The 22281-nt window shown below is 42.0% G+C and overlaps 1 protein-coding gene across 8 annotated transcripts in view; it reads left to right on the top strand.

Moving 5' to 3' along the window:
* Nucleotides 1–22281, top strand: part of LOC112674177 (serine/threonine-protein phosphatase 4 regulatory subunit 1-like) — an 81690-nt gene that overhangs the window by 29937 nt on the left and 29472 nt on the right. For 7 of the 8 annotated variants that reach the window (XM_049100498.1, XM_049100496.1, XM_049100495.1 and 4 more), the window contains 3 exons: nucleotides 9293–9399; nucleotides 10690–10832; nucleotides 19309–19455. In XM_049100498.1, coding sequence (XP_048956455.1) covers nucleotides 9293–9399; nucleotides 10690–10832; nucleotides 19309–19455 — 397 coding nt within the window. Of the gene's footprint in view, nucleotides 1–9292; nucleotides 9400–10689; nucleotides 10833–18091; nucleotides 18275–19308; nucleotides 19456–22281 lie in introns of those variants that run through there. The other variant, XM_049100502.1, reaches the window with a different exon arrangement.

The raw sequence follows: 22281 nt of genomic DNA, 5'->3' as shown, positions 1-22281 counted from the left end.
GACACAGAGAGAGAGGCAGAGAGATAGACAGAGGGAGAAGCAGGTTCCTTGCAGGGAGTCCAATATGGGACTCAATCCTTGGACCCCTGGATCACACCCAGATCTGAAGACAGATGGTCAACCGCTGAGCCAGCCAGGTATCCCTGTTTTTAAACTTTTAAAAATAACTTCACACTTAAAAGTTTCAGGAATAGTAGAAGGAATTCCTGTCTATTTTTTACTCAGATTCATCAGTTGTGAACATTTTACCATATTCGAGTTAACATTCACTCTCTTTATTTTCACATTGTTTTCTGAGCCATTGGAGGTTAATTGTAGCCATCGTGTTGCTCTCTCTGTGGTGACTGCTGTCGCATATTTCTAACAAGGACATTTGCCATTTACTTATAGAATCACATACAGTGATTGGAGTCAGGAAACTTAATTTTGATATAATACTGTTATCAAATATCTAGATTTTTGAAAAGATTTTATTTAGTTATTGCATTTGAGAGAGCAAGCACATAAGCAGGGGGAGGGACAGAGGGAGAGGAAGAGAATCCCAAACAGACCCTGCACTGAGCACAGAGCTCAACACAGGGCTTCATCCCAGGACCCTGAGATCATGACTGAGCTGAAACCCAAGAGTCAGATGCTTAACCGACTGAGCTGCCCAGGTGCCCCTCTAATATCTAGGTTTTTTGTTTTTTTTGTTTTTTTAAGGATTTTATTTATTCATGAGAGAGACACACAGAGAGAGAGGGAGAGAGGCAGAGACATAGGCAGAGGGAGAAGTAGGCTTCATTCAGGGAGCCTGACATGGGACTCGATCCTGGGTCTCCAGGATCACGTCCTAGGCTGAAGGTGGTGCTAAACCGCTGAGCTACCCAGGCTGCCCTAATATCTAGGTTTTAATCAAATTCTCCAGTGGCCCTAAGAGGATCCTTTAATTCAAGGCTTTTGTCTATTTGGTTTGTTTTTAGATCTAGAATCCAACCCAGCATCATGGACTACATTTGATCGTTGTCATGTTTCTGTAGGCTCCTTTAATGTCTGACAGTTTCTCAGCCTTTCTTTGCCTCTCATGATACTCTTGACAGTTTTTAAGAGTACAGCTGATTTATTGTATAGAATAAATTCACTCAGAGTTTTTAAAAATCCTCAGTGAGGTCTGAATTTTGTATAATGCTTCTTTTATATCTGCTGAGATTATAAATGCCTTTTTTCATTTACTCTCTTTTTTCAACTTTCTTTAAAACTTCTGTTATTATAAAACATACCCCATACAGATAATAGGATGTCAAGTGTAAGGAGTTTTTATGAAGCACATGTCCACATGGTCAGTACTGAGGTCTTCTGGACCTATGCCCTCCCCGCCTGACTGTCCACCACTGCCTCCCTGCCTCGTGGTGATCACCTTCGGATGTTTATGTTCATTACATCCTTAATTTTGTTTCTGGTCTTAGCACCTAAATATCTACTTCCAAATAGAATTAAGTTAATTTTGTTGTTGTTGAACTTGAAATATGTGAAATCCTATAGGACATACTTTGTGGCTTTGCATGTAGATTTGAGTTTGTTCATTTTGTAGCAGTGTTCTGTTGTTTGAAGATACTGACGCTTTGTCTGTTGGAGTAGTTCAAGTTCTCTCACTCTTAAGAAAATTGTACTATGAACAATCTAGTATATGTATATGGGTGCATATCAGTACACATCTCTGCAGGGTTATAACCAGGCAAGAATTCTTGTGTGATAAGACATACTTGTCTTCTACTTTAGGCGGTAGTGCCAGTTTCCCAAGTGATTGCATCAGTTGCACTCCCACTTTTGCCCTACATTTTATCTGCTGATTGGTATCGTCAGATTGTAAGATATTAGCCAATCTGGTCATGTGCTAGCGTATAATATCATTTTGTGATTTTAATTTCCATTTTATTTATTTTTGAATTTGAACACCTTCTTATATGTTTGCTGGACATCTGTATTTCTTTTTTGTGAAGTGCCTGTTTAAAATCTTTCTTTGAAAAAAAAAACTTTCTTTGGTGGGTAAAGGGAAGATGGATTGTTTCTCTTTTTATTATTGACTTATAAGAACTCTTTGTATATTCTAGATTTCAAACCTTGGTCAGTTATGTATGGCAAACATCTTCCTTCATCCTGTGCTTGTTTCAGCTCTCTTTACAGTGTTCTTTTGGTGACCAGAAGCTGTTCATTTTGATGTAAATTTATCAACATTGACTTTTATCCTTAGTGCATTTTGAAGCTTCTTTAAAATGTCTTCCTCCACCAAAAGATCATAAACATACTGTTTTATATTGCTTTAAAAGCTCTTTTTTTTCCTTTCACATTTAGGTCTTCGATCCATCTGAAAGTAATTTTTGTTCATTGTATGAAGGAGGGATCCAGTTTCATTTTCTCTATTGTCACAGAACCACTTATCAAAAATACATTTTTTCCTCGTTGCTCTGGGGTACCACCTCTGTTCTAATCCAGTCTTTAATAGCCTTTGTCTGGACTGTCTCTTTCAGTAGTCTGTTTGTCTCCCCCTTGGCCAATACCATACTGTCTTGATGACTGTAGATTTTAGTGGGTCTTGATACTTGATTAAGCAAGACTTGCCACTTTGTTTTTCTTTGATATGATTTATTATTCTTGGTCCTTTGCATTTTCATATAAATTTCAACATCAGTTTATCAGATGCTAATAAAACACCTATTAGAATTTTGCTTAGGTTTGCACTGAATGAATAGGTCAGTTTGGAGAGTATTGCCCTCTTTACAATATTTAGACTTCCAATCCATAAACATGGTATATCTTTATATTTATGTAGGTTTTCTTTAATGTCCCAATAACATTTGGTCGTTTTCTCTGTAAAAGTTTTGTGCTTTTTTTGCTGGTGTGTTTTAAAGGAAATCCAAGGCATCATATCATTTATCCAGCTAGAGACTTTAATTCTAACTGTAGTATCATTATCACACTCAACCCAGTTGACAATAATGCCTTCCAGTTGACCAGTCTATGTTAAATTTTCCCTCAAAAATGCCTTTTTATGGTTGATTTGTTCGAATCATGATCCAAATAAGGTCCACACATTTCATTAGGTAGATAGGTCTCTTAAGTCTTTTTGTTTGTTTGTTTACAGTTTTTTTTCCTTTTGGTCTTAAATCTCTTTTAATCTCTAATTGATTCTCCCTCTCATCTTCTCTCTACATCATCTGTTTGTTGAAGGGGTCATTAGTCTTGTAGAATTTTCCACATTCTGGATTCGGTGGTCATTATTCTCATGGCATAATTTAACATAATCTTTTGTCCTTTGTATTTTCTATAAATCAAAAATTACATTTGGAGACTTGATTAGATTCTGCTTCAATTTTTTTTTTTTTTGCAACAATACTTCATGTGTTGTTTTGTATACTTCTCATTACAAAACATTGGGAAACAATGTCTGGGTGTCCCACTTTTGGAGATGTTCATATTGAGCAGTGGGCGCAGGTGTTAGATTCTTTCATTATAAAATTCCCCACCAGCCTTTCTTCTCATGACTTTAGTGGTCACAAATAATCATTGTTTAGATCTGTTATCTCATTATGTGTTGGGAAATAGCAATTTTCTTTTTATTGTCTGTGAAATCTGTAGTATGGCCCCATTTTCCATTCTGTTATTGGTAATTGGTGCCTTTTCTTTTGTTTTCCCCTGGATAATTCTTACCAGAGGACTATTAAGTATATTAGTTCTGTTGAAGAATCAAGTTTTGGCTATGATATTCTCTATTGTGTGTTTATTTTCTAGTTCAGTAATTTCTGCTCTAATTCGTATTATTTTCTTTTTTGGGGAGGTATTTAGTTGCTGTTCTTTTTCTTCTTGTAAGATATGTTTAACTATTTTTTTGGTCTTTTTAAAATAATATTTGCATTTTAAATTGTAAGATTGCTGTTAAGTGCTGTAAGTACTTCAGTGTTATATTAGGCGCATCCTCATGTTCTGGTATTCATATTTTTATTACCTTTCAGTGTAAAGTATTTTTAATGTCTATAGTGATTTCTCCTTTGACCAATGAGTTATTTAGAAGTACGTTGTTTAAATTCCAAATATTTGAGGCTTTTTCCAGGTATCTTTCTGTTATTTTATTCTGAGTTTAAGTCTTCTGTGGTCAGAGACATACTTTGTATTATTTCTCGTCTTTTAAATTTTTTGGAATTATTTTATGGTGGTGAAGATTCCGCGTACACTTGAAAGGAATGTACATCCCAGGGTTTTTGGATAGTGTGTCTTATAAATGTCAGGACAAATTGGCTGAGAACATTGTTCAGGTCTTCTGTTTTCTTATTTTCTATCTACTTGCTCTGTCTGTTACTGAGAGAAGAATCTTGGAATCTCACTTACAATTTTGGATTTTTCTATTGTTCAAATCTAACAGTTTGTATATTTTGAAGCTCTCTTCTTGGGTACATACACATTTAGTAGTGTTCTGTTTTCTCGAATAAATAAATAATAAGTTGATCTGTCTGTGTTTGTGTAGTATCCTTTGTCCCTAGTATTATTCCTTTCTCTGAAGCTTACTGTCTGAATTTAATGTATATACTTAACTTTCTTTTGATTGCTATCTGTATGTTATATTTCTGTATACTTTTATTTTTAACCTATCCATGTCTGGTGTTTAAAGTGTGGTTATTATAGAAGACATATAGTTGGGTCTTGCTTTTTTACCCAGTGTAACAACCGCTTCTTTTAATTTCAACATTTAGATCATGTATATTGTGTATATATATATATATATTTAAATATGGTATTTATTCATGAGACACAAAGAGAGGCAGAGACATAGGAAGAGGGAGAAGCAGGCTTCCTGTGGGGAGCCTAATGCAGGATTTGTTCCCAGGACCCTGGGATCACAACCAGAGACAAAGGCAGATGCTCAGCCACTGAGCCACCTAGGTGCCCTTAGATCATGTACATTTGAAGTGATTATTGATATGGTTTGGTTTACATATGCCATCTTGCCATTTGTTTTCTATTGACTCAACTCTTCTTGCTATATTAATTTCATTATTATTCATATTATTCATTATTTCATTATTTGAAATAAGAGAATCAGTTTTTTTGTCCTATGGACTTTTTGTTTTTTGATTCCACTGTATCCTCGCTATGGCTTATTAGTTATGCCTCTTTTAAAAAATTGTTATTGGTTATTCTAGGGATTATAATATATTCCTCTAACTTATTACAATATATGTTGAAATAAAATGCTACCACTCTGCATACACTGCAAGGTACAATGTGAGAACGTGCCAGGAGTACAGAACACACTTCAGAGGGCTTCTGTGGCCGCCTCCCCATCTTTTGTGCTGTTGTTTTTCTGCATTTTGCTTCCACACGTGTTATACATCCCACGATACCTTGTTACTTTATTTCCTGAAGATTTGCAACTATCTTTTAAAGTGATTAAAATGACAAAAAATATATATATATTTTTAAAAGATATTTATTTATTTATTCATTCATTCATTCATTCATTCATGATAGACATAGAATGAGAGAGAGAAAGAGGCAGAGACACAGGAGGAGGGAGAAGCAGGCTCCATGCTGGGAGCCCGACGCGGGACTCAATCCCGGGACTCCAGTATCGCGCCCTGGGCCAAAGGCAGGCGCCAAACCGCTGAGCCACCCAGGGATCCCCAACAAAAATATTTTTTATATTTACCATCATTTATACCTTTTTTGTGCTTTTTATTTCTTTTTGCAAAATGCCCATTTTCACCCAGCATCCTTTTGCTTTGAGGACTTCCTTTAACAATTCTTGATAGCACAAGACTACTATCAGTGAATTCTCACCACTTTTGTCTGAAACAGTCTTTATTTCACTTTCATTTTTTAAATTTAATTAATAAACTTTAATTTTGAGAGCGATTTTGGATTTCAAGAAAAATTGAGCAGAAAGTACAGAGCGTTCCTATATTCCTTAGCATGCCCAACTCCTCCAAAAGACCTTCAGCATATTAATCACACTTATTTTAAAGCCCTTGTCTGAATGTTCCCGCATCTGGGTCTGATATCCTTCTGCCTGCTTCTTGCTCGTCATCACACTCAGCTCCTCTACGTTCTTCTCTTTCTTAAGGTTCTTGTCACTGTCCATCATCTTCAGTTTTCTTGCCTGCATCTGGGTCTAAACTGTGCCCTTCAGGGTAGGCTCTGGAACTGGCTCATCTTTTGGGCCAAATTCATGATAGTGACTGCATGAGATGGGTGAGGGAAGGAAGGGACAAAGACATAAGGGGTCATTTCCATGGTAAGATTTCCAGGAAACATTGCCGTGTAAAATTGAACCATCCTCCTCATACTTTAAAAAATTCACAAAAATGACACGTACTTGAAACATTTAGTAATTACAGAAGTTAAAATAATGAGAGTTTCCCTTCTTCCCCTACTACAGTCTAGGGTAGTATATGCTTTCAGACTTTTCCCTAAATGAGTGTATGTATATATGAGTATATGTATTGCACATATGTACATAAATTCAATTCATATTAAGAAATAGGCTCACACTGCATATAAAATGCTTCACCTCGTTTTCTCATTTACGTGAATTTTCATGGGCATCTTTCTAAGTGAGTGCATATCTATAGGTACCTTTACAAGTGCTTCCATATAGAACGCTGTTATATAGGTATAACATCATTTATTTAAACCTCCCTCTTCAGTAGACATTTAATTGCAGTTCTTTGCTTATATTGTAGTACTGATGGCTGTCATGCTATGGGGCTTACCATGGGCCAAGGACTAGGCTGTGAGCTTCCTGTGCATGAGCTCGTTTAACCTTTCTAACACTTTTTTCAGTCATGCACAGCAGTTCTCTCTTCTTCTCATTAGCATAGTTGACACGGAGAAGTATTGAGGCTGATGCTTCTGGACTCTGCTTCTCCCTATGACCTCTTCAGGTCATTCCATAAAGCAGCCAGGTTTTCCAGAGTGTTGGTGCCAAAGCATAGATTTGTTTGAGTCTTTAGCTCTCTCCCATTCTGTATTCACTGTGGTGGATTCGTCCCTCCCTGCTTCAGGGGCCCTCTCTTACCCCTCTCCTCACTTTCCTTAAGAGGGCAGGTCCCTTGTGACCACTTGGGGCTGGATGCAGATCTGTCTATCCATTCTATGGCCCTAGAAGCAGATTGGGGATCTTAGTTGCTTGATTTCCCAGAGGAGGCCAACCTGAATGTGGTCCAGTGAAATGTAATCAGGGACTTTATAGTGTCTGTTTTCGACTTTCCCAAACGTCCTAGCTGCCAGATCTTGACCTTTCATCCCAGGGGTGGTATAAGTCTCTCCGTGGACAGGCTTGAGTTGATGGATTTCTTCCTGTAGTGTGCTGGGCCAAAAGACTACCTCTTTGAATTCACATTTCTAGTCTTTTCCAGCAAGTCAAGGTGGGTTTTTGACTTCAGCTAATCCTGATGCGTGTTGTCCTTGGGTTGTCAGGGGCTCAGAGGAACAGGCAGAGGCAGGCAGGCTTCCATTTGTTCCAAGAAGCCTTTCAGGAGTGCCTGTCCCTCTTCTGTGCCCCGAGGCCTCCAGGCCACAAGTAAGCTACTGCTGATCGCACTGATTTTTCTCCTTGTTAATGTCTTTGTTTAAAACAGCTTTACTGAGGCATATTTTTCACGTGGTAAAATACACCCATCTAAAGCATCCAGTGAGCTGAGTTTGGATAAATGTACATAGTCATGCAAACCTCGGCCTAGTCAACATTTTAACATTTCTGTCATTCCCTTGTTACCTTGCTCATCCCTTTGCATCAGTCTCTTGCTCCCTCCTCGCTGTGGATGGAACAACCATCAATTTGTTTCTGAAGGCTAAAGTTTTCCTTTTTCTAGAATTTCATGTAAATGGAATCATATGGTATGTTGTGCTTTCTCTCTGGCTTCTTTTTTCTTAGTAAAATACATTTGAAATTCAGCCTGTTGTTACCTCTGGGGTTCCTTTTGAGTGCCAAGTTGTACTCCATTGTGTGGATAGTTGGTGTCTTGTGTATATGTTCCCCAGTTGAAGAATCCAGAGATGTTTTTTCTACATTTTGTGGCTATTGTGAATCATGCTAATATGAACATTTGTGTACAAGTCTGTGTGTGAACATAAGTTTTCATTTCATTTAGGTAAATACCTAAGAGGGAATTGCTGGGTTGAATGTATATTTAGCTTTCTGAGAAACTGCCAGTTGTTTTCTAAATTACGGTGCTATTTTGCATTCCAACCAATAATGTCTGTGGGTTCCTGTTGTCCCATATCTTTGCCAGCATAGGTATTATTATTATCATTTTAGTTATTTTTTTCTTTTTCTCAGTTTTATTTTAATGAGGCTCCATGCCCAACGTGGGGCTCAAACTCATGACCCTGAGATCAAGAGTCGCATGCTCCACCTACTGAGTCACCCAGACACCCCATAACTTTAGTTCTTCTAGTGGATGTAGTAGTACCTCTTCGTGACTTTGTATGTATGTATGTATTTATTTAGTCTTTGTGTTTTGTTTTGTCTTTAAACTTCATTGGAAGCAGTTTTAGATTTTTTTTTAAGGATTTTATTTATTTATTTGAGAGAGACAGAGCAAGAGAGAGAGAGTACAAGTGGGGGGAGGTCCAGAGGCAGAAGCAATGCAGAACTCCATCCCTGAGATCATGACCAGAGCTGAAGGCAGACGCCTAAGCAACTGTGTCATCCAGGTGCCTGAAGCAGTTTTAGATTTATGGAAGAATTCCAAAGCTAGTAGAGAGGGTTCCTTTATACCTTTAATCTTCTAATGAGATGGTTCTCAGTCAGGGCTGATTTTGTCCCTGGTAGACCTGTGGCAATGTCTAGAGACATTTTTAGTTGTCCCATCACGGGATAGAGGAGAGCCAGGGGGGATTCTGCTGACACCTGGTAGGTAGAGGCCACTCGAGATTGAGGCCACTCTTTGGATCTTTTCCTTCTGCATTTATTGGTCACTTAATTCCCACCCACTGCCATGGGGCCTCTCTTCTATCTATGCCTGAAGAATCAATCAGAAAAGGACAAAAAGGTTTTTGTCGAGTGCCAAGTGAACAGTGTCAACCTCCAGTGACCACCAGACTGGAGGGTATGGTTCTGGTTCCTAAAGGATGGTGACCCACATTGTACGGACCATCTTTGGATGTTCCTTGATGGTCTGTCCTCCCTCTGGATAGAGGTCATGGGCTTTCCTTTATTCCTTGGTTTATTACCTGCTCTTAACACAACGCCTATAATTAGCACACCGGCAGTCAGAGTTGCCCATGTAACCGTATGGATCATTTCTCGTCCCTACAGTCAGATTATTGCCAGAGGGCTGCTCGATATCCTCCGGGACTTCAGTAACAATGAGGAGGACCTCTTAACGGTAATGGAGATCGTGGTCAGGTTGTCAGAAGACGCAGGTTTGTACAAGGATTGTATACTTTTATTTTTTGTGTATTTCCAAGAAATTGTGTATAACCAATGATAGTGCATTAAAAAGAAAAACTGTGTATTAATCAATACATTTTTAAGCAATGTCTAAGCATGAATGGGTTTTGTCGTGAAGAATGGGTGTCTTATTTGGCATCAAATTATCCTTATTTTTAGAAAATTAGAATGACTAATGGCCATGAATGCTAGCTGCCCCGGCAGTTAAGGCCTTTGTAGTTCATGAGTTTTGCCAGACTGTTGGTTGCTAAGAAATATCAAATCAAAAGAAGTCTTTTGGATTAGAACAAGCCCAGTCATTAGTTTGCCTCACCTGTGATCTTTGTAGGCTAATCTTGATTTTCCTTTCTCTTTCTACCTCTCCATGATTGCTGTCCTGGGAGGAAGCATACCACAGTGCAGGAGACATGGTGTCCCTCCTGTGCTCCCCCGCACCCCACACCCCCAGGAAAGAGGAGTGAGACGAGCAGGTGTTGGGGCTACCAGTACTGACAGCTGCCTGGCACCCCCCGCCCCCACCCACCCCCCATTTGTAATGATTGGTGAACAGCTTCAGAAAGTTTCAGGAGTCTTATGCTTGCTTTAGATTTTGATCATTTTAACCGAAAATAGAAAAATAAGCCTTCCACATAGCTCCTGTATTCATTTAAAATATTCATCTGAATATGACACAATGCTTTTAAAAAGGCCCAAGTGAATGTTTTGAGTCCTTAAATGGATTCTCTTTGTAAATGAGTCACCATTTACAGTGCTGAAGCAATTATATATTTGTGTTAAATTTAATGTGGTATATTGGAGCTAGAGCCGCTCTTTTGTTTAATGCTTTGCCTTAGAAATAATTGGGATGCGTGGATTGTGGGGGAGTGCATTTATGAAAGAATTATTTATAATGTATACATTCTGGCTGGAATTTAAATAAGCACAACCCATAGGTCTGGCATATATGCCATTAGTTGTAATGGCTTTTGGACGCTGGCCCAGCATGCAGACTTCTTGCTCCCTCCTCGATTTATATATGGCTTGTTATAATAGAGTTGTCATTCTCTCTTCCTTTTATGTTTTTATATTGCCGGATAGCTTATTAGCTTTTTAAGCCTGTCTGTAGCATAAATACTCTAAATGGGAAATGATTTTTAAACTGCATTTGTCTAATTTTCTTGATGAAGTATTTTAGTAAGAAAAGCTAGAAACTCTCACTATACACTCTATAAGATGCTTGGCTTATTCTTATATAATTCTTTTCTGATTTTTTATTGCTGCAGAGCCCACAGTGCGGAATGAACTGATGGAACAGATTCCTCCTATTGCTGTTTTTTTACAAGAAAACAGATCAAATTTTCCAGTGGTGCTTTCTGAATATCTCACACCGATTGTGGTGAGGTACCTTACGGATCCAAACAACCAGGTGTGAAAAACTGTGACCTTAAGATCTGTGCAGCAAATTCTCCTTAGTCTTATTTTAGCTGATATTCATAATTCTGAGAACAGCTTCTCAGAGTTAAGCGAGTCAAGAACAAAAGATCTGTTTGTGCGCAGTTCCTCCAATCACGAAGGCAGATAGACAGCACTCATTCTTATTATCATGAGATATTTCTTTTTTTAAACTTTTTATTATGGAAATTTTCAAACACACAGCAGTAGAGAGAATATTAAAATGAATGTCCATGTACTCTTCAGCCAGCTTCGACCATCATTAACATTTGACCAGTCTGTTTTCATTTATCTTGAGATAATCCAACCCAGATAAAAGCATTTCCCAGATACCATATCATTTTAACCGTAAATGCCTTAGTATTATTATTATTATTATTACCCTCTGAGAAATACAGACACTTTAAAAAAGAAACATAATAGCAATCCCATTGTATAAAAATTATCAATAAATTCTTAATATCATTTTAATCTTTAGTCATCGTTCAAATTTCTCCAGTTTTCTCAGAAATGTTTTTTTTTTTTTTTTTTTTTTTTTTTTTTGTGGGTGGTCTCTTTAAATCAGAATTCACATAAGGTCCACACAGTGCATTTGGTTGATGTGCCTTTTAAATCTCTTTTAATTTATAATTGTTCATCCTCCCCTTTACTCCACTGGTCTAGGAAACTAGGTCAGTAGCCTGTAGGACTCCCCACCTTTGGGATCTAGCTGATCACATCCCCATAGTGTGGTTTAAAATGTTCCTCTATTCCCAGTACTTCCTCTAAGCGGCAGGTTAAGTCTAGAGGCTTGGTCAGATTCAGAGTTTTGTGCAGTGTAACGGGAATCCTTTTTAGGTGCTGCTGTGTTTTCCTGCTGCATCAGATCGGGAAGCAGAAAAGCAGTGTAACCACTGGATTTGGGTTTTGTCAGTCTTATCTGTTCTTTACAAAATTCTTAGCCATAAGTTTGTATTGATATTTCCAAAATTGAACTTAGGATTATAGGGCTTTTACTTACTTGATTTTATATTCATAACTTTTTTTTTAAAGATTTTATTTATTCATGAGAGACACACACAGAGAGAGACAGAGAAACAGGCAGAGAGAGAAGCAGGCTCCATGCAGGGAGCCCAATGTGGACTCGATCCTGGGACTCCACGATCAGGCCCTGGGCTAAAGGTGGCGCTAAACTGCTGAGCCACCGGGCTGCCTATTCATAACTTTTTTTCTACACAGTATATAAATCTTTCTTCTTCGTGGCATTAATGTGTTTGTGTGTCCAAAATAAAAATACTAGTATGATTGCTAACAGTATGATTACTAACAGTGTGGTAAGATAACTGAATATAGTTTGAGATTTCTTTGCTGTTCTTTTTGTTTTGGGGCTGTCTCCTACTGGAGATGCACAGTCATATTAACGTTAATATTAGTGAGACTGTGTTTCAAAGTCATTTGTATTAATCTTTCTCTTTGTGCCTAAACTCCCAACTTAATCCACAGTTAGGCTCATTTATTTATTTTTTTTTAGGAATTGCCTTAGCTTTTACATTTGATTTAATTTAGATTTCTGATTATTTAAAATGTTTTTACATAATTCAAGTCAAAACTGTAAGACAAAATACATTCAGAAAAATCTGACTTCTGGGATGCCCAGATGGCTCAGTCGGTTTAAGTGTCCAACTCTTGGTTTCAGCTCAGGTCATGAGCTCAAGGTCATGAGATCAAGCCTCCATGTTGGGCTCCACGCTCAGTGCAGAGTCTGCTTGAGGTTCTTTCTCTCTCCCTCTCTCTCCCCCCTGCCCCTCCTCCCTCTCTAAAATAAATAAATACAATCTTAAAAAAAAAAAAAGAAAAGAAAAATCTGACTTCCATCCCTACCTCCCCCATCTGTTCCCTCCCTCCCCTGTACATAGCCATTTTTTCTAGGTTTTCATTTATTCTTAGCTTTAAAAAATACTATTAACTTTAAGCACTTATGCACATGTCCTTGTGTTCTGTACCTCATTATTTTCTCAGATATAAAGTGGCATACTGTTTATGATGCTCTGTCCCTTGCTTTTTTTCCCCACTGTCCAGCATATTCTGCAGATCAATCCATAGCAGTCTAGGCCAAGCTTCCTCATCCCTTTTTCCAGCAGCATCATACTCCACTGGGCATAGCTTATTGATAGACATTTGGGTTATTTTGTCACTTTAAAATTATTGCAGCAAGGGATGTGTGAGTGGCTTAGTGGTTAAATGTCTGCCTTTGGCTCAGGTCGCGATCCTGGGTCTTGGGATTGAGTCCTGCATCAGGCTCCCCACAGGGAGCCTGCTTCTCCCTCTGCCTATGTCTCTGCCTCTCTCTCTGTGTGTCTCATGAATAAATAAATAAAATCTTAAAAAAAAATAGTAAGTAGCTTTGTAGCCTTTCTATTTCTGTGAGTTATTGTGGGAGTGGATTTGCACAAAGGCAAAATGTATTTATAATTTTGGGGGGTCACAAAGCAGGGAGAGGGAGAGAGAGAAAATCTCAAGCAGGGCTCCACGCCCAGCACAAAGCTGGACATGGGGCTTGATCTCATGACTCTGAGATCATTACCTCAGCCAAAATTGAGTTGGACGCTTAACTGAGCCCCCCAGGCTCCCTTGTATTTATAATTTTTAATGATATGCCACGTTTTCATTTTTGTTATTTTCAAGAAGTTCTAGTTTCAGCTTGTATTTTTCCCTTAATCTAAGCATTTTTAAAGAGCAAATACTCTGTTATACTGTGACACGATTAAATGTGGTGTTTAAATAAGGAAGAAAGTCCTCCTATTTCCACTCTCCTGATGTCAGTATTGTGATTATCTTTGCATTTTCTTCTTCAGGTGCTTCCATTTTTTCCCACATGTGTCTAATCATAATGTGATGCGGTCTCTCCCATTCATTCATTTATTCCGACAGCTTCTGAGTGCCTGTTATGAGCCAAGCGTGGTGCTTTGTGCTGGGGATAAAGACATGAGTAGGACAGATTTCCTGCCCCAGAAAGCTCACCAGTGTGTAGTAGACATTATACATCTTCATAATCTTCGTATTTTTACTTTTGTTGAATGCTTAGCTTTCTTTCAGCCTTTTGGTGCAGTGGATGCAGTGAGCATTATAAAGGATGCAGTTTTATTCTTCCATTCACTGTTCTTTTCTTTTGGATATATTCTTGAAGATGAGATTGTACTGGGCCAAAGAACTTGACATTTCTTTGACCTTTGTCATATATCATTGCCATCTCTTTGGTTCCAGAAGGGGAGAGGCTGGAACTGTGATTGGACCCCAGCTCCTTGCCTGTCCCTCCCTGCTCTGCCGCCACCCTGAGCCTTCTGGTCCTGGAGGCCTATGGCTCCCATCTCCCTCCCCCATCCTCCTCTTTCTGGCCTCCCCAAACACACCCCCCATTTTTGTCTTTTTGACAGTGCCTCCACCTCTCTGGCTCTGCCTGCCCACCCATCCGCAACCCACAGACTCCCACGTCTTGATTAGTGCCATCGTAGATTTCTAGATTCTTATCACAGCCAGTCTCACAGTGCTGCCTGCTGACCCTTCCACTCGTCCCTCCTCAGCTGGCCTGACATTATCCAAGGCAGCTCTTTCAGACCTTTGCCACTGTCATCAAGCCTCTCCACCTTGCCATGCTGTACACCAGATGAGTGACCTTGCCTTTTACTTCACCCAGAAAATAGAGGCCTTTGGTCTTTATCTGCTCTCTCAACGGGTGGACCCACCACATACTTCCTTCAGTTTCCTGGAGCCACAGCCTGGGGCCATCCAGATCCTCCCTCCTCCCCCTCATGCCCAGCTAGACCTTACCATGCCTCCTTCATTTCCATAATAAACATATAACTCTTGGGTACACCCCCTCTTCTCCGTTCCTGTCACCTTTAAACACAGAAATGTGGCAGCGTCAGATCTCCCTGAAAGTTTTTCCTTCAGACTCTAATGCCTTCAGGCACAGCCAACTCCTTCGTGGGCCACCCGTCTCTGTCCTGCCATGATGCCACTGCACCTGTGCCTCTCTTCTGCTTTACCCATGCTGGCAGCCTTGCTCCTTCCAGATGTCCCTCCTCTCCATCTCTGCCTCACTTTAACTGAGGCCAGCCCTTGCAGACATCCCCCCTATGGGGGGACCACAGGGTCCCCAAGGAGGTAGGATTCTGAATTCCACCAAGAATCAGATTCTTTTGCCTGTGGGAGTGGGTCTGTGAGGTCCTGCTGAGCATCTGCAGCTCAGGCCTCCCTCTGCTCACCAGGCACTCTTCAGGGCCATTGCACTTTGCAGTGACTCATGGGAGGTATGAAATCACAAAATCGGGCATGATAGCAGTATCATTACTATGGTTGCCGGTACTGCTAACAGCTTGAGCTCTCTGTGTGACGTACCATGCTCCAGGATTAGCAAGGATTATCTTGTTTCCTCTTCCTAACCACCCTGTGACGTATGGGCATGCTCATTACTTCCTCTGGTTTAGAGGTGTGGGAGCTGGGGTGCAGAGAAATGTGATTGTGTGTGTGCAGGATGCGGCTGAGCTGGAGAGGGAGCCCAGGATGCCAGGCCTGGTTTCCTGAGGTGCACATGGTGTTATGTGTTGGGATTGCCCGGGCTCTTCTGGATGTTGTGATAAGTATTTTCTCTCCCATTTTAGACTCTGAGCACTGGCTGTAGGAACTGTGTCTGACTTGATTCATCCCTGGGGCCTAGCACAGGGCCTGGTACCTGGTAGAGTTGTAGTAGAACTGTGGCACTGAATCAGCTGTCAACTCTCCTCTTGTGGTATGGCCATATTTCTTCAGCTGTCCTGAGCTACTTGCCTTCTGTCACAGGGGGAAGGGGGTTATCTCTCTGTTCCCATCTTCTTGTCTCATAGCTGGCTTATTTTTCCAGTTTCTCTCATTGGCTGTTCTCTTTGGATTTTCATATGCCTACATCTCCTCAACCCTCTGTGCTCTGGCCGTTACCCTGAGTGTACCACCACTCCCTTCCCCACTGCCAAGCTTCTTGAAAGGAGTCTGTATAGCCTCTACCCTGCATGGGCTCCCAGCCAGGCAGGGTCACTGCCCTGCAGCCAATGGCCCAAGAGCCAGCTGAGAGGTGTCTTGCCACGGACTTAACTCATCTCACTATGAAATCTGGTGTCTTTCTGTCTTCAAAAATTTGTTTTTTAAAAAAAAACCACGAAATATTTTAATCACACGAGAGGACTGTGTAATAAATACCATATACCTACTATACTCACTCAGCAAATGTTTAACTTTTGTAATTTTGCTTTAGACCTGTTTTATTTTTTTAATATACAGGTTATAGATATGGTTAAGGCTCTGCTGTGCCCTCCCCTTGCCATCTCTTCCCTCCCTCCCCTTTTGTAGGAAACCACTACCCTCAGCCCAGGGTCTCCTTCCCATCCAGAGTTTTATGGTCCTACCACTTGTGTAAGTGGCCATGAATAAGAGAGCATCCTGTTTTAGGTGCTTTAAAACCTTATATAAATGGCATCAGACTGTGCTTTCCATTCTGCCACTTGCTTTTATCCCTCTGTTTTTAAGATCTATCCATATTGATCCTAAGAGCTCGTGGTCATTCATTTTAACCGTGTGATGGCATTGCATTTATATTCTTGCCACAATTTATTTATCTATCCAGTGACTTCTTTTTTGGCCTTTACTTGATTTTTTTTCACCATTTGTCACCATTAACGACTTTTGGGTTTTTGAAGAAACGTTTTTCGGCTGCCTCTTAGATATTTAATGTTGCTCTCCCCAATGACAGGATGCAAAAGTGACCAGGACGTGTTCTCTGTTCCTCCTGGAGCTCATCGGTAGATTGATGTGCACTGAGATCGTCTTACCACTTACATCCCTCTCTTGGCGACTAGTTACAGGAGTTCAGTAACAGGAAAGTGGTATTCGTTTTGGGGAGACCGGGCCCCACACACTGTTCTGAGCCTTCATGTGTGTAGGTCGTGTCACCCCACAGCTGCCCTGAGAGGCAGGTACTGTCCTTGTGCACTTCTATAGACAAGAAGCCACGGCTCAGAGAGCACTCAGCCCCTGGCCCCAGAAGGCCCAGTTAGTGACTACAGGATGCAGATGGGGCACTGCCTGGAGACCACTGCAGGGTTTCCTGTGGGTGACCCAAGTGCCCTGCCACTTCCCTTCCCCAGGCTCCAGCACTGGCCCGGGCTCTGGCCTGCCCTCTAGACTGTTGTCAGGTCTTTCTCTTATAGTGCCAGGATTCCCCTGGTGGTCTTGTCTGCTTCCAGGAGCCTGGCCAGAGCCGCATGCACGTGGCTGTCTCTCCCCCAGGCCTCTGGAGTTCAAGAGTCTGCACTGACCACTGGTGGTTCTCCTGAGGCCTCTGTTGCTCACATCGGGCCCCCAAGCTCAGATACCCACCCTAGTTCTTTTTACCTTCAGTCTTGCTTCTCTTCATTTTTTCTTTTTGGTGATTTGGTGGCCTGAGCCAAAGACCCCAGGGTTATGTTTGGTTTTCCAGGATCATCTTTAGTGACAAGCTGAGCTCTCTTTGGCAGCGTCTCTCCTACCTCCCCTCTCATTTCTGGGTCCCACTCCCCGAATCCTTGCCTGGACCAGAGCGTCCCTTCCCGGGAGCCCCTGCCTGCTCTTGCAGCTTTCAGAGCTGCTTGAGGCTTCCACGTTGTCCCCCTCATTGAAGCCGTGTGTGCTCTTGTCACTCTGCCCTCCAACCCTTGGGGCTCCCTGGGGCCCTGGCATAATGTCCAGAGGCCCTGGCCCTGCCTCCCCCAGGTTGCCTGAGGCGCTGTCACCTGACTTGCCCCACGTCCCCAGGGTTCATCTCTTATCTTTGAGCCCACTGTCCTCTCCATGTTCCTTGCTCGCTCTAACAGTCTGCAGGGGCAGCTGGAACAAAGCACCACAAGTGGGGTGCTTAACATAGCAGACATTTATTCTCTTAGATATGGAGGTTGCAAGTCCAAGCTCGGGGCAATGTCTGGGTCATGCTCACTCTAGAGGCTCCAGGGGAGAATCTGTTCTTTGCCTCTCCCAGCTTCTGGAGGTGCCGACTTCCTTGGCCTCCAGCTGCATCGCCCCAGCCTCTGCTCCTGTTTTCCTTTGGCCTTCTCCTGTCTGCTCTCTCCCCTTGCCTTTCTTTTATAAGGACACTTGTGATTGCCCGGGTTGGGTCACTGAGTAATCCTGGATGACCTCCAGGTCTTTCACGTGACCCCCAATCACATTGCAGACACTCTTTTTCCACAGAAGGTCCTATTCAGAGATTCCAGAGATTGGATGAACACATAATGTTTGGGGTCCACCCCTTACCCTGCTGCCCTCAGCAGGCTTCTGACTGCCTTTGCCATTTGCTCCATGTCCACTGAGCGCCTGCTGCCCCTGCCTGCAGCATCCTTCCAGCCCTGCTGCCACCTGGAACTGGGTCTTGTGGTGAGTGGCCAATGGGTTTGGCCCTCCTGGGCTGTGTTCCTCTCATGTTCTCTGCTCCTGGCATGTGCCAGAAGTTCAATAAGCATCTGACACCTGAATTATTGGGGACGTTTTCTGCCTCTGGTTGGACACTGTGCATCCTGTCACCCAGGCCTGGTAATATTGCTGGAGCATCACCTTTCCTCTGCCCGCCCCTCCTGCCAGGGCTGTTGCAGTGGCTACCTGGCTGACCTCTCTACCCTCAGCCTTTCATTGCCACCAGTTGACTTGGAACACCGCTACCGGAATGATCTTTCTAAAATACCGTTTTCATCTTGTCACTTGTTTGGAAGCTTCCACATCGGAGCGCCTCTGTGGGTTCTTTTGTAACTGCTGTCTGCTAACCTGCCATTCTGTCTACATGCTCTGGGTCATGCAAGAGCATGCAAGAACATTGCTCTTTCCTGCTTCACCATCACTGCAAGGTGCTACATCTTCCATTCCTTGCTCTGTAAATTGGAGTTTCCTCTGCTTTCATATCCTCAGATATATCCTCTGTCCAGCTTCTTGGGGTCCCTCTGTGTTCTAGTGCTAGCTTGCCCCACACAGACTGTGAAGAGCTTACAGCTCGTCAGTCTTCCTTTTCTCTGGACTGAGGAGGTTTCCGAGTCCCACCTTGTCAGGGCACATCTCTGGGCCCCTGCCCTATGGCCTTCTGTGTACTTGTGGGCATGTGTCTGTGCAGATATCTGGGGTACGAGCCGTGAGGAAAAAGTGAGGGGTGCTGTTGGAGGGCAGACGGGAGTAGGGGGTTCCAAGGAAGGAGATGTTTGGCCCGAAAAGAGAGGAATGGTAGGAACCAGCCTAGCAGAGGGAGCAGTATATTCTGAGACCTCAGGGAGGATGTACAGGTGGAGGGCCAGACGCCCTGTGTGGCTCACATGTGTCACAGGAGTCAGGGCCAGCTTGGTGCTCTGGTTAGGGAGTTTGGTCTGCACCCCAAGAGCACTTTAGCACATTTGGTGTTTCACCTTTTGCCTTTTTTCCTCTTCTAGGTTAGAAAATCGAGTCAGGAAGTGCTCTTGATTCTTCTGGAACAAGATCTGATTTCCCAGCACGATATTGAAAACAAAGTGTGTCCAATCCTGCTGGCGCTCTCTGCCCCGGACAGTGATGATGAATATAAAGCAGAAGCTGTGAACGTGAGTCTGTCTAGGAAACAACAGCCCCACATCTTGATGGATTGTCCCATAACTTGAGGTGTGCATGACTTGAAGGATCACGTGTGTTCAGGGTTGGCCAGCACTTTTCCCTTAAACAGGGCAGCTGGTGATACGGCCTTGGTCAGAGGAAATTCACAGCTCAGATCTGAGCTTGTTTGGGAAGTGATTATCTTTAGATCACCAGTTATTTTAAGATGGCAATGCTGTCAGAATCAAAGGAGTTCCAGCAGAGGTGAGGCAAGATACAGAATTGTATAGGTAAATCAGTCTTTTGACCCACTGGGATCATGATCCTTGTTTCCCAAAGTATGGAACCTCTAGTATGGGAGAAGATTTTAGGTTGTGTTTGGGCAGTTCAAGAAAATCCACTAGACAAGGTTGTCTGTGTTTAGGTTAGGATAAGACGCAGGTAGGTAGGTATGTGAGCAGATTTGAAAGAGTCCACTCTGAAGAGTGCAGGTGTAGCCAGAATGTCCACAGCAGTTTGGGACATGTCCTACTGAAGTATCTGCTCATACCAGTTGGAGGTGTGCAGTGAAAGGACTAGTTAGTACAAATACTAAATTTCTTCTTTTAATACTTAATTTTGTGGTATCCTTGGGCTTATAAGATTCTATACCCATTGTAAAGGGACTATAGAGTCAAGGACTTTCTACTTGCTCCTAGAACCCTCATTCACAAAGTAGTGGCTGATAAGTTAGCAGTAGCTTTCACGTATCACCCCCGATGAAGACTCCCCGGCTTATCCTCGTGCCTTCTCCTTTGTGGCCCAAGGGAAGGTCCTCCTTGGCCATCTTGTTTTCTGGGGCTGGTCCCCTCCACTGACCCCTGCAGATGGTGCTGCACAGAACATCCCCCTCCGTCTCTCTTAAAGAAGTAAAGACTCAGGATTATTCCAGCATTTTAGGAAAATCATACAAAAGGATTAAAAAAAAATCATAGTCCTTCCTTATGAGTACAATAAGATATAGGAGATAATTGTTTTCTTGGTTGGAAAAGGATGACGTTGGAGAAAGGAATTCTTTTTCAAAGTGAGGAAACAGCGCGCGGAGCTAAGAAATTGTATTATAGCATCAGAGCATTTGGCAATTATTCTTCATTTATGTAAAAGTTTTCCTCAACTATGAGTTACAGGGCTGGCTTTTTAAACTAATTTAAGTTTTTGCATATTCCATATGTTTATAAGATGAATCAGGCTGAAGAATAATTGATTATTAAAATTCAAATTCTCCAGGGTTCTTTTATAAATTTCAAGTTTCTCTATAAGAAATTAAATTTATTTTGCAAAATGAACCTGGATAATATCATTTAGTTGGAATATTTGGCAGTTGAGCTGTGAACTTTGCCAGCTAGATCTTCTTCTCTGTTGGAAAGTTGGTTAGGGAAGTTTCCAAGGTTACGACCGATAACCAAATATCTTATCCCTCACGACTGATGGTAGCATGAAAAATAATGCTCAAGGCATTTTTGCATGATTTTTATTTTGTTTTGTTTTCAACCACTCCATTCTTGCCAGCAATATTCTTTTTCTCCTCCTCCTCCACCTCCTCCCTCTTCTTTTTCTTCGTCTGGTGAAAATATTTGGAAAATATAACAAGCCTTCAAAAAGCTATCTCCACAAATCACTTACAGAACAAATTAGTTCACATAAATTCTATTTTTCATTCTAAGTGAGTGGCTGATATCATTACTTGAATGTGTAAGCTTTCAAATGTGGCTATAGAGAACAATTAGTCTTGAACCCTCCTCAGGCTGAGATACACCTACGTGTCAGGGTATTTCTGGAGGAGCTCCATTTCTCTCTCCACAGAGCCCTGTTGGAAGCAGGATTGGGGGTGCCTTGTGAGGCCCCTGCATGCTTTGGTTAAGATTTGGAAGCTGTTCTATATTCCTTTCCTGGAGCCCTGAGGCCAGGGGAAGGGTTCTAGAAGGATCTCTCACTCCTTGGGCACCCAGTGTCAAGGACACAGAGAACTCTGTTCTTGTTAGCTAGGAAGTGACCATTGGGTAGAGAGGGGCTTTTGTTCCTCAAGAAGAAGCAACCCACAGGTGTGATTTGAGGAGTTCCCCAAGGGGGGCAAGGTTCTCAACTGGTCTGTGAGTGCTCCCTCCTCCCCTCCCCCCGCCCTTCAAACAGTGTGGGCATCCACATGTGCCTGCAAGGAGGTGATGGGTGAGGAGAGAAGCCAGTTATACTGCTCCAACGCCCTCGTGTTTTGGGCTCTCTTTCCAGCCACGTGGTGTGAGTGTTGCTGTAGCCGACCGTCTGTAGACATGCACCCCTCAGTGCAGTGTGGTTCCAGAAGAATTGCTTGTTGCCCAGAGGAACCTGCATGCCTCCATGGGCAAAATGTGCGTTTGTGCTCTCTCCTTTTCATTCTCGTTAGGGGTTACAATCAGTTGATTCTGGTGCCGGCAACCCTAGTGCATACTTGATTAGGGAAATCAGAGGTAGCCAACTAAACATGGCCTGGGCATTTTTAAATTGAGTTATGCAGTGTAAATTACAGGCTGTTTCTTACATCCTGCTTTCTCACAGACATGAGCATTTTGGTTTGTGAAATCTTTATATGGCAGACAATGTCCATGACTCCCTCCTTCATGCAGTCAGAAGGCTGGCTTCATATCTGTCTTATGTCACTTAGCAATGGAATTGTGAACCTGCCTTGTTTATTTCTCCTTCAGAAGTGTGAGCTTCTAAACACAGGTGTCTTTCCGCCATTGGCACCCAGCACAGTGCCAGGCCCAGAGTCAGTACTAAATAAATGTTAGTTTGTTGAATGAATGAATCGGTAAAAACTGGAA

This window comes from Canis lupus, chromosome 24, assembly GCF_003254725.2.
Source record: "Canis lupus dingo isolate Sandy chromosome 24, ASM325472v2, whole genome shotgun sequence".
NCBI classification, from domain to species: domain Eukaryota; kingdom Metazoa; phylum Chordata; class Mammalia; order Carnivora; family Canidae; genus Canis; species Canis lupus.
Note: the sequence above shows the minus strand (reverse complement) of the source record. Positions and strands in the feature narration are given on the sequence as shown.